We start from the raw sequence: 13,557 nt of genomic DNA, 5'->3' as shown, positions 1-13,557 counted from the left end.
GACTTCAAGATGTGCTAAATCAGCTGACAAACTCTCAGACCCTGTGAACCAAGTTATGACATACTCTTTCACATTGAGCTAGCTGTGTGAGTAGGCTTCCTGTAAATGACATGTTCCAACATATTATCAGCCTTCCTCTTGAACAACACACCAAGGAAGGGGAGACAGCAACGCTTTTCCACCTCTAACATGAAACAAGTTTCCTGGTGCATTGAATTCAGGTGTTCTAAAAAGTCATTCAAATGCTCACTGCCACAAGGCCAAACAACAAAACATCATCTATATATCTGAAAAACACACAGGCATGTTCCTCATAGTCGTCCATAAACAAACTGGCATTGATAGGTGACAAAAGGCCTCCCATTGCAACCCCATCTGTCTGCTTGTAGAGGTGGTAAAGGATGGCTGTCTTCCCTTCCTTGATGTCTTGGTCAGGAGGAAGGTTGATAGTTCTTTGGGACATGCCATTTATAGAAAGCCTACCCACACTGACTTGTATCTGCAGGCTGATAGTTGTCAACATTTGGCTCAACACGAAGGGGTACGGTACTTTGTGTCTCGGTTCACAGGGCCCATGTTCTCTCAGACCTGGAGAGTTTTGTCTGCTTAGTTAGCCCATCTTGAAGTCGCCTCTCATCAGAATGGCTACAGTGAAATACAGACCAGATGTGTTATGCTATCAAGCAACTACGCACCATGTGAGTAATGATAATACTGAGCTGCCACCAAAGTCTACTTCCTTTTTGCCCTAGGTAGGGATCATTTCAAACAGGATTGGTTGTATTTTGCAGAAACATGATGTGAAGTGTGTTTTACAGCCACCATCTAAGATCAGGGTTCTTTTAGGTTCTGTAAAGTGTGATCCTGGTTTGCGCAAGCTAGGCGTCTATTGTACTCCTTGCAGTTGTGGCATAATATATATTGGTCAGACTATCAGGACTGTGGAGAGCCAGTGTACTGAGCATAAGCATTACACACACTTACAACAGCCAAGCAAATCCGCCATTGCCGAACATTGCCTTGGCTCCAGTCATCCTTTGGAATAATACAACATGGTGATTCTGGTGTGCTTTCAGCTATTGGGATAGTGTTATTAAGGAAGCTGTTGGAAAGTAAATTAGCAAGTAACTTTATAGATAGAGATGGTAGTTTTTGTTTAAATTCTTTATGGAATCCTACACTCTCCCTTGTAAAGTAGTAGAGGGACAGAGTTAACGCTATCTCACCCATCGATTATTAATTCCACTATTGATAATTTCTGATGTCGGTCATCTTTGGTTTGTGATAGCACTAGTAGTTACAGTATGTGTCTTATCTTTCCAGAGTTTCAGTCATATACATGTAGCTTTACAATTGTAAATGACCATATTTTTCAAGTTTACTGAATTCTAGGTTCAATTTTGGTTTCCTTCCACATCTGTTTGTGAATTGCTGTTGATTAACAAATTTTAATGCTAATCAATGTCTATTATGAGATCGTGAGCCTGGAAGCAATTCTATGCTGTGCGTAGCACCCTTCTGCCAGAAGCGTCCTAATGATGGCAACAAGAGTGGATGAAACGTCTTTGTTGCTATCAATAACCTCAAACCGCATGATTCCAAAAGAACTGAAATAAACCACTCACTTGGCCTCTCATCTCTTACTTGGAGTAAATTCCAAACAGTATACTTAAATTGTTATTCACTGTTTCAACAACTGATAATTGCTAATATTCTCAACAATCAACACAACACAAAAAATTCTCATTATATAATGATTTTCAACTGTCAGTGTCTTGCAATCATTGTAGCTGACCTATGTAATTCAAAATTCTCTACAAATGCCCAGACTTACCTCTGAACACTCCACATTCACCTCAGAATAATTTTATCTGACCTGATTGTGTAAATGCATATTAAATACAAAATTTCAAAGCAAATGTTTGGTGCTTCAGTTTTACCATAATAATCTGGCCTCCTTTCTAATTAAACTTTTTCTACTTGAGCCAGTGTAGATGGAAAACTATTTGTTGTATGGATACCCAAATTTATAGGAATGATGTTCAGAGTGTGCACCGCAAAATTTGCATTGTTAGTAGTGTTAGTGTCATGACTTGCTGTTAGGCTCCAGCACCAGTGCTGTGACATAGGACTGAAACACAAGCATCAGTCTGCATGATGGTTGCAGATAGTCAACATGGGTCTTGACAAGGTGAACTGGGCTTTACTTGTAAAGCTGTTTTATCAAAACATCATCAATATTGCTGCTGCTTTTTGCAACTATCATCACATTGAAGGAGCACAGAGAGGTCCTCCTCCTACAGTGGGTTGAAGAACATGATTAGGAAGTTTGAATTACCTGCCAATTTGGGAATTGTTTGTGGAAGAGGCTGTTGGCCACTTGAGCCACAAATTGTTGAATAATTTACTGTTGCCATGGCTGAAAATGCTGAACTCAGTGACTGATCTTCAAGCACTGAATAAGCTGTGTCATGACAGCTGAACATTCCATGGTCCATCTTTTGGAAAGTGCTGCGAACAACTGTGAAATGATATCTTTAATGTGATTCCAAGCTCATATGCAGATGATCAGCACATTGAGCAATGCTTGTAATGTGAAACCTAAACATGCTATACAATTAACAAATGTCACCCTTTCACAAAGAAATTAAAACGTGTTCCTTTCAATTGTTTCTTCATTATTTCTCTTATGCATGTCCTTAAAAATGTTTCCACAACATTTCATTGCCGTGTGATCACTCATTTTTCATGGGGGCCCTCTCAGGAGGTGAATGTCTAATTGTTCTGGTTTTAATGACATTAGCTACTTTTGGGCATTGAAATATATCAGTGGTGACAGGTGAAAGCACATTCTGGACTGGACCTCGAACTGGGATTTTCTACTTCACATGATCGGTCACCTTAACTGCCTCAGCCATCTCCGCACGCATCCCTTTTGACCCAAATTTCCAGCCTGTTACTTACTACTAATGTAGTGACACCTACCGAAGAAACCTTTACACAATCCCTGATTCCCATAAGAGATCAAACATGATTTACATCTGCACTGAAAGAAGGAATCATTTGTCATCGCCACCTTATTGATGTTTACCAATGATCCTGTCTCTAAGCACGCTGTGTTGGCCAAGGCAGTTAAGGTAATTGCTCACATAAAGCAGGAAATGCAGGTTTGGGTCCTGTTATGGCATAAATTTTTACCTATTACCATTGATACTTTTCAGTGCCAAAATGCGGCTAAGATAGAAGGCATTATTAAACATATTTGCTACCTGTGACTCATCATTTATAGCCCCTCAACTAATTAAATGTTGATATTATCCTCTTTGGTGACTGGTGGTCCAGTTTCATTTCACTACATTCCACGTAGCCCTAATTTTTGCTGATGTCTTGATTTTTAATAACTTTTCTTCCTTCCTTGATTTTTAATAACTTTTGTTACAGTTAGTAATTTTTGTAGTGTACATATACTACAGGATTTCTGTTTGTTTTTGCCAGCAGATATACTTCCCTTTTCCTGTCACAAGATGCCTTAACCCCACTAGCAATCCATGGTTTTTTACATTGCTGTTGAATGTCCTTAGTGGTTAGCTTATACAGAAAGCTATTTTCAAATGTTGTTGTTGTTGTGGTCTTCAGTCCTGAGACTGGTTTGATGCAGCTCTCCATGCTACTCTATCCTGTGCAAGCTTCTTCATCTCCCAGTACCTACTGCAACCTACATCCTTCTGAATATGCTTAGTCTAGTCATCTCTTGGTCTCCCTCTATGATTTTTACCCTCCACACTGCCTCCATTACTAAATTGGTGATCCCTTGATGCCTCAGAACATGTCCTACCAACCGATCCCTTCTTCTGGTCAAGTTGTGCCACAAACTTCACTTCTCCCCAATCCTATTCAATACTCCCTCAATAGTTATGTGATCTACCCATCTAATCTTCAGCATTCTTCTGTAGCACCACATTTCAAAAGCTTCTATTCTCTTCTTGTCCAAACTATTTATCGTCCATGTTTCACTTCCATACATGGCTACACTCCATACAAATACTTTCAGAAATGACTTCCTGACACTTAAGTCTATACTCGATGTTAACAAATTTCTCTTCTTCAGAAACGCTTTCCTTGCCATTGCCAGTCTACATTTGATATCCTCTCTACTTCAACCATCATCAGTTATTTTGCTCCCCAAATAGCAAAACTCCTTCACTACTTTAAGTGTCTCATTTCCTAATCTAATTCCCTCAGCATCACTCGACTTAATTCGACTACAATCCATTATCCTCGTTTTGCTTTTGTTGATGTGCATCTTATATCCTCCTTTCAAGACACTATCCATTCCGTTCAACTGCTCTTCCAAGTCCTTTGCTGTCTCTGACAGAATTACAATGTCATCGGCAAACCTCAAAGTTTTTATTTCTTCCCCATAAATTTTAATACCTACTCCGAATTTTTCTTTTGTTTCCTTCACTGCTTGCTCAATATACAGATTGAATAACATCGGGGAGATACTACAACCCTGTCTCACTCCCTTCCCGACCACTGCTTCTGTTTCATGTCCCTCGACTCTTATAACTGCCATCTGGTTTCTGTACAAATTGTAAATAGCCCTTCACTCCCTGTATTTAACCCCTGCCACCTTCAGAATTTGAAAGAGAGTATTCCAGTCAACATTGTCAAAAGCTTTCTCTAAGTCTACAAATGCTAGAAACATAGGTTTGCCCTTCGTTAATCTAGCTTCTAAGATAAGTCGTAGGGTCAGTATTGCCTCACGTGTTCCAACATTTCAACGGAATCCAAACTGATCTTCCCCGAGGTCGGCTTCTACTAGTTTTTCCATTCATCTGTAAAAAATTCGCGTTAGTATTTTGCAGCTGTGACTTATTAAACTGATGGTTTGATAATTTTCACATCTGTCAACACCTGCTTTCTTTGGGATTGGAATTATTATATTCTTCTTGAAGTCTGAGGGTATTTCACCTGTTTCATACATCTTGCTCACCAGATGGTAGAGCTTTGTCAGGACAGGCTCTTCCAAGGCCGTCAGAAGTTCCAATGGTATGTTGTCTACTCCGGGGGCCTTGTTTCGACTCAGGTCTTTCAGTGCTCTGTCAAACTCTTCACTCTTCTCCCATTTCATCTTCATCTACCTCCTCTTCCATTTCCATAATATTGTCCTCAAGAATATCGCCGCTGTACAGGCCCTCTATATAGTCCTTCCACCTTTCTGCTTTCCCTTATTTGCTTAGAACTGGGTTTCCATCTGAGCTCTTGATATTCATGCAAGTGGTTCTCTTTTCTCCAAAGGTCTCTTTAATTTTCCTGTAAGCAGTATCTATCTTACCTCTCGTGAGATAAGCCTCTACATCCTTACATTTGTCCTCTAGCCATCTGTGCTTAGCCATTTTGCACATCCTACCGATCTCATTTTTGAGACGTGGTATTCCTTTTTGCCTGCTTCACTTTCTACATTTTTGTATTTTCTACTTTCATCAATTAAATTCAGTATCTCTTCTGTTACCCTTGTCTTTTTACCTACTTGATCGTCTGCTGCCTTCACTATTTCATTCCTCAAAGCTATCCATTCTTCTTCTACTGTATTTCTTTCCCCCATTCCTGTCAATTGTTCCCTTATGCTCTCCCTGAAACTCTGTACAACCTCTGGTTCTTTTGGTTTATTAAGGTCCCATCTCCTTAAATTGCCACCTTTTTGCAGTTTCTTCAGTTTTAATCTACAGTTCATAACCAATCGATTGTGGCCAGAGTCCACATCTGTCCCTGGAAATGTCTTACAATTTAAAACCTGGTTCCTAAATCTCTGTCTTACTATTATATAATCTATCTGAAACCTTCTAGTATCTCCAGGGTTCTTCCATGTATACAACCATCTTTAATGATTCTTGAACCAAGTGTTAGCTATGACTAAGTTATGCTCTGTGCAGAATTCTACCAGGTGGCTTCCTCCTTCATTTCTTAGCCCCAACCCATATTCAGTTACTAAATTTCCTTCTCTTCCTTTTCCTACTGTCGAATCACCCATGACTATTAAATTTTCGTCTTCCTTCACTACCTGAATAATTTTTTTTTATCTCATCATACATTTCATCAATTTCTTCATCATCTGCAGAGCTAGTTGGCATACATGTCTTTACAGAGCGTAGGGGAACGATGCGGGAGACCCGCACCGCCTTACTAGGCAAGATCCTAATGGAGGTGGTTTGCCGTTGCCTTCCTCCGACCGTAATGGGGATGAATGATAATGATGAAGACGACACAACAACACCCAGTCATCTCGAGGCAGGAAAAATCCCTGACCCCGCCGGGAATCGAACCCGGGACCCCGTGCTCGGGAAGCGATAACGCTGAAGTCACCTGACTGGAAGTCTTGTTCCTCCTGCCACTGAACTTCACTAATTCCCACTATATCTATCTTTAACCTATACATTTCCCTTTTTAAATTTTCTAACCTACCTGCCCGATTAAGGGATGTGACATTCCACGCTCCGATCCGTTTCAAATAATGATACAAATTTAATGGAGTTGATTAAGTTTTATGTAACAATTTGGTTCATTACACATTTTATCCTAGATCATTTCTTGTAAAGTATTCCTAAAGATATTTGTTGGTTTCCATTGAGTATCAATACTGTAAAGCACTATCTTATTTACCATTACTAGCTGTGTATAATATAATGAATGGAGAGAGCATTTGTTACTGGCTATACAGTTATTTTCTTGTGAGAGAGAATATCAGTTAGGAGCCTATTATCTTTATCCACCTGTGTTGGAGAGCTGACTACTGAGGTCAAGTTAAGGATCAAAGTAAGGTTTCCAGATCATTTTTCTGTCAGAATCCCTTTGAAAATCTAGATTGAAATTACCACAGACTATTAATTACTTGCTGCTGGCTGACAGATGGCATAGTAAAGAATCCAAACTCCTCATAAACACTCAAAAATTTCCCAGTGGGGATCTATTTACAGTTACAATTAAAAGTAAACTTTTTCCAGTACTCATTCAGAAGCAGACACTTCTATGTGTTGAACACTACAAAACCTACTTGCCTCAGTGTTACTGAACTTGTGTTCTGTCTTAATATATGCAACAACTCTTCCTTTTCCTATATTAGCTCTACATGAGTAAGATGTCAGAGTGTAATCTTTTATATTTAACTTCTCTAAACCTGTTGGTAGGTGGTGCTCTGATAGGTACAAGTTGTCTATCATTTCAGAACTATCTAAATTTTCCACACAGACAAGAGGCTCTTCTGCCTCATTAATCACTCCACTTATGTTCTGATGAAATAAGCTAACCTTACTTTTCTGTGTATTGTTAAGCTTATTGTGGGACACTTCTGTTATTTTAACACTCATCATAATAAGTGCCTGAACCTTAATTCTAACCTAAAAAAGTTACCCCTCTGGCATCAGTAACCACAGGGATCTTGCTTTGTGTAATGGTTGGGGAGAGGGGAGGGTTACGTTTTCTGCAAGATGCTCCGCCAACCTATCTTCCTCTCTCCTATTCAGGTGCAGGCCATGTATAGTATGCTCTCACTCTCAATTTTAGCATCGTGCACAGTATGCATGTGAGATTTCATTCCAGTCAACAGCAGCCTGCTCTACCCATTGTTGACACTGCTCACAACGGCATTAACCCATGGCTGGCCATGGTGTTGGATGCCCTCCACAAAACTCTCATTCACATGTGCAGTTGCTATTCCTATTTGATCCTGATCACCCCTAATGCTGTAATTTTTGTCTTTAGATGCACTGTTCCGTGCTCCACAAACTATGATAATATGATCTCTTTGTCGAACTCTTTGCGCAAGTTCCCCCCTGCCCTCTGTCACCTGGCTATGGCTAAGGCTATCACTTGGCTTTACAATAATTGTGATATATCCTGTTCCTAATTTGACCTGTACCGTGTGGCATACACCTCTGCCATAACTATTACCTAGCAGCAAGACCCTTTTCTTCATCCTTCTTCAGGTAACCAGTCAGACTTACTCATTACTGTAAGCTCAAATTTAAAAACATGAAGTCTCAGAAGGTGATCTGTCAATCTTTTAACCATACTGTGGAAAAGAGCAATACATATAATAAGCAAGATTTACAGCACAGCTCACTGCTTTAAACATTTTAATATTCTGGGAATCTTAACAGTCACTTGCGAATCTAATGTTCAGAGTATTATGTATGGAAAGAAAATTTTAAGTACTGTGATAAAAATTGTTTTGTACATGAGTATGAAACTAGGATCAGTTACAGTTTGCAGCTACATGCAACAAAGTTAAAACCAGTAGAGTTTGTTTTACAGTGACATCAAATTATATAATCACGGTTGCCAAAGTTTCTCCAAGTGAAATCCTCTGATATTTCCCTTATTTACAGAAAAATTTTAGCATTTTTCCCTGACAAATTTTGACATCTCAAGGGCCTTTGCAGCTGTGGTACAAGAAACAATAGTGCAAATGACGAAATATCTGACAAAAACTTGCAAGATGATGATGTTTCCTCATATGAGCAAAAACATGCAGTACTAACATCAACATGTTTTGTAATGAACTGTTTTTAATGGAGAAAGCAAGCCAAGTGGTACATGTTTTTCATTTAAACCACTGATGTTATTTTGTTTCAATAAAATTAAACACATTTGGTAATAAAAATACGGACTTCCTTGGAGTCACAAGACAGATTTAAAACACCTTCTCTTATTTCAGAAATATTTGCATAAAAAAGGAGGCCTCTTAAAAGAGAGGTAAAAGGTGGGGAAGAATTGTGTAAACCAACACTGTAGGTAATGCAATAAAATGTTGATTCTACTATTTTCATTATCATCAGTTATTACTCACTGTGTTATATCTATTATTGTACAGGTATTATGTGATTTTTCTTCTGAGAAATCTATGAGTACGTAGCATATAAACTGTTAATGACTGACAATATTCTTCTTCTTATCATCCATACTTTCCAACATATAAAGCTACTTTTGAAATGTCAGAATGTACCAGAACAAATAAAATGTCTATAAAATGCCACACTGTACGATTGTACATTGTACAATATACTTGCAGTGACATAGTCGCAATTCCTGAAATCCATCACCCATGGCCTCTGGCCTGCTGATGAACACAGCAGTCCTGGGTCCGTGGATAAACCATTAAAATCTGCTGCTTTATGCCACACACAAACAGACCCTGCCTGCAGGGAGATCAGTGAGACTAGATCCGACGGGCAGGGTCTACACATTAGTGGGAAGCAAATGGCTTCAGATCAGTAGGAACAATGGTTTACAGATACCAGTAGAAATGGCCTGTGGTTTTGGCCTGTCGTGGAAATCCACTCATCTGGACAGCTATTCATGAGCCACAGACAACATGTTAATGAAATGAGACCACGGTGGTCAATCCATGCAACAGATAACTTGTTCAAATACTCTGAGAATTGATAATAATGAGGATAGGTAGCAACTTACCATGAAGATATTGCTGAGCCACAGACAAGCATGTAGACAAGACAATTACACTCTCACAGCTAAATTTTCAGTCATACCTTTTGTCAGAAACTGAGAGCACATGCACATTCACACTATCACTAAGACACAACTCATGCACACATGACCACCGTCTAGTGGCAAGATGTGGTGGCAGCACTGACTGCAAACTGAGGGAAGTGATAGGAAGGAGAGAAGCGCAGTAACGAGTAAGTAGAGCGCATGTACTCAGCTGCACCCAGCCAACAATGATGCATGACACCTCAGTAAACAAATCATTTCATCTACTGAGACGAAAATGAGATTTTTTTAGTGTTTTTTTCATATTTCCCTAATATTTCCATGATTCCCCTGACGTGTTTGAAATCTTCTGATTTCCAGAACCTGTGGCAACCATGATAATAAAGTACCACAACATGTAAAGTAGATAAATATGATGTGCTCCATCGAAACAAAATTTAAAAATTATTTACAAAATAAAAAGCTTGTGTGGAGTAATAGAGCAGCTAAATTAAAAAAGGTTACTTAATTTAAGAAGTTCTGTATTATAGTATGTGTAGAAATAATGCAGTTAATAATATAATGAATAAGACTAAAAAACAAATGTAATTATTGATTAAAAGAAAATTTGTTGTCAATTTTAGTGTAAGCAATTAATTTTAGGCTGTTAAGTTGTCTATATTTTGAATGACAAAACCCACAGAATGTAGTTGGTTCTCACATTAATAAAGAAATAAAATCAAATACATATCCTAAAATGAAGGAGATTGGACTTCTGAAGTCTCCCACCCCCATCCCACCAACACCATCCATCTCCAGCTCCTGTTCTTAAAACCAAAGTATGTCTTGGAAAATCTAAGTTTATTTTCTTAATATACTACACACTTTTTGTATTCTTTCATTTCTCATACTATTGCAATGTAAGGTGAATCATTCTGTCTTACTTTCTTAGTTAAAATGTGACATTAATGCACAAATTATCTCTGTTATCGGTTCAGCATAAATATAGCCATTTTGATCCATTGTTGGATAAAGATCTGTGTCCAACTTCTTCACACATCTGAATTTCAGCTTCATACACAGGAATGTGTCCTGCCTGTATTCTGATATTGTCTGTATATCTTCAATTTTACCATCAGTTAGTCCATTTTATGTCACAAAAACTCCAGCAAACAATTTACGTAGACTGTCTCCAAACAGTTCTTTTGGCTCTATGTGCTGCCCACGTCCATTTCAGTTACATACCATGCAATATATCTTCCATTCCTGGCTTTCATTTAACCCATTTATGAACATTTTATGCATCTGTATGTGTTTTCATTTCCTCAATTGGCAACTCGTAAAATGTTCACTGGGTTAGGGTTAGTAGCAGAAGTAAACACTGTTTAAAACTCTATTCAGGTGCATTGACATTTACTTCCAAATGTGGCTTTCAGTTTCTGAAATGAAGTTTTAGGCTTCCCCTGTTTCGTTCCCAATCGGCTCATTGTTCTCTGTAACAATAAATACAAAGATTTATTGATGTGTGTAATGTCAGTTTTAATGTCTGCTCATCTTTTAGTGTACTGGTTACAATCCACTATTCAGGACAGTGGCACTTACTTCCAAATGTGGTTTTCATTTTCCAAAATGAAGTTATAGACACATACCTTTATGCTCTCTCTCTCTCTGCCATGTGTCCCTCTTCTCATTGTTTTCAGTTACCATAAGAACATAGATTTATTAACATATGTAATTTCCGTTTGTCACTGCTGATCTTTCAAAATACTGATACCATTGTGGTCTTATTGCACTCAATTTTCAGGTCTATTTCCATACTTGTTATATTTCATTCATCCATTTTATGATGTAGTTTTGCAGTCAAAGCAGACAGTCTATAAATTGAAGGTAGTTTTGGGAAGGCTCATTGATGTCCACTCAATGCAAATCAGTGATTTAAAAATATCTGTGAAGACAGCAGGGAAAAAAGAATAATCCTTTGAGGTTAATTTCTGCCATTTTGGTTGGGTCATCCACTGATATTATTTGACTTCAAATATTCATACTGAGATGTTATTTTGTTACATCAGTGTGATGAGTGACATTTTTATATGGAAATGATTTAGTCAAAAATTTTTCATTTTTAATTTTTGTAGAATACACTGTAATATAAGTTTTTCTTTAAATATTTTTATTTTTCCAGAAGACAGTGTAATATACTTTTTTTCTTTTTTAGGTTGAAATATGGCTAAATCGTGTGACTGATGCTATGCGAAGGACATGTCGTTATTATTTTGAAAATGCTGTTTCTACATACGATGAGAAACCACGAGAACAGTGGCTCTTTGACTACCCTGCACAACCAGCATTATGCGGCACACAGATCTGGTGGGCTACTGAAGTTAACATGGCATTTGCTCACCTTGAAGAAGGCTTTGAGAATGCTCTTAAAGACTACCAGAAGAAACAGGTACGTAATTTCCTTCAGAGGTAATAATGTATTATTCATGCAATGTGGGCCTAACTAGAGGGTTTACATTTCAATCTGAAAACATGTTTCATGAAATATATTAACATTATAAGTTGAAATTTGTTTTCCATGCCCACAATTCAAGGTATAAAACTGATTGTCATGTTGATTCTCCCCTTCCTCTAGGACTTTGAGCCATATTTTTTGTTCTAAAAGTAAAGTACTTAACAAGCTGTCAAGAAATATAAATCTAGAAATTAGGACTCCCAGAAGACCCAAATCAAAATCATTTCATACTCTTAACTTCCTCTGAACATTTGATTATATAGAGTTGATAATTGAAAACATGGTTGCTCATTACAAGTGGCAGCTGAATAAAGTTCCAGCATTTTAATAATACATGAAATGTATATAGCAATGGAAAAGCCAGGATGGAATGGCAACATGCCATAGTATGCCTATGCAAGTTGTTTGGGCTCCTGTCACAGTTCATTCAACTCTAGACTGAACTGTGACAGGAGCCCTGTCACAGTTCATTCAACTCTAGACTGAACTGTGACAGGAGCCCAAGCAACAGGTGTAGGCACACTAGGGCCAATGTAAAACCTCTGAAATACTGCATTGATAATGGCTAGTTACTAGCCATAATCTGTTTTGATAAAGCTAGAAAGAAAATGGTGACTGATTGCTGCTCTCTATCATTTTGAAAGTCATTTCACAGTCATTGAGTGCATTTCATTTTCCTAATGGAAGGTAATTTGATTAACATAGAATACATATTGCTGGGAGAGTTCCACTTGCGCTATTCAGAAAAGCTGGTGTTGGTAGAAAGGATCCAGATGGAGAAGGCTGTGAAGCAGCCATTGAAGTGAAGCGTGTTATGTTGGGCAGCATGTCTCTTTGCTACAGTTTGTTGGTGGTAATTCATGCGGACAGACAGCTTGCTGTTGTCATGCCCATGTAAAATGCAGCACAGTGGTTTTAGCTTAGTTTTTAGGTCATATGACTGCCTTCACAGGGTCCCATGCCTGGGATGGGATAGGATATGCCTGTGACCAAACTGGAGAAGGTGATAGTGGAAGAATATACGGGGCAAACCTTGCATCTAAGTCTATTGCAGGACTGCAGGGATATGAGCCATGCAGCAAGGGGTGGGGAACAGAAGTGGAATATGGATGGATAGCATATTGTGTAGATTCAGTGTGCAGTGAAATACTACTGTGGTATGGATGTAAAGGATAGTGGGCAGGATATGAGAAGAGGTAGTCGAAACCCTGTGACTCAGTTGCTCCAGTCCTGGGTGTACAGAGTGACAAGTGGAGTGCTCCTTTGTGGTCTGATGGTGGGAATGTGGAAGGTCTTATCTCTTTCCTCCTCACACCTACCAATCCATGCACTCCTACCTTCTCTGTGCTTCCTAAAGTCTATTAACCCCAACCACCAAGGATGCCTCATTGTGGCCTCTTGCTGTGCCCCCTCCGAGGAAATCTGTGCTCTTATGGACGAACATCTTTAGCCTATTACCCATAACCTACACTCGTATATAAAAGACACCAACCATTTCCTCCAATAACTCCACAGTTGCTATTCATTTACCACACAGCACCCTGCTCGCCACT

General features: G+C 38.6%; 1 protein-coding gene across 1 annotated transcript in view; it reads left to right on the top strand.

Annotated features, from left to right (window-relative positions):
* LOC126092703 (dynein beta chain, ciliary-like) overlaps positions 1–13,557 on the top strand; it is an 863,310-nt gene that overhangs the window by 526,863 nt on the left and 322,890 nt on the right. The window contains 1 exon segment of the mRNA XM_049908426.1: positions 11,705–11,938. Coding sequence (XP_049764383.1) covers positions 11,705–11,938 — 234 coding nt within the window.

The sequence above is a fragment of the Schistocerca cancellata genome, chromosome 7 (genome assembly GCF_023864275.1).
Source record: "Schistocerca cancellata isolate TAMUIC-IGC-003103 chromosome 7, iqSchCanc2.1, whole genome shotgun sequence".
In the NCBI taxonomy this organism is placed as follows: Eukaryota; Metazoa; Arthropoda; class Insecta; order Orthoptera; family Acrididae; genus Schistocerca; species Schistocerca cancellata.
The sequence above is the reverse complement of the archived record's forward strand: the minus strand, read 5'-3'. Positions and strand labels throughout refer to the sequence as shown.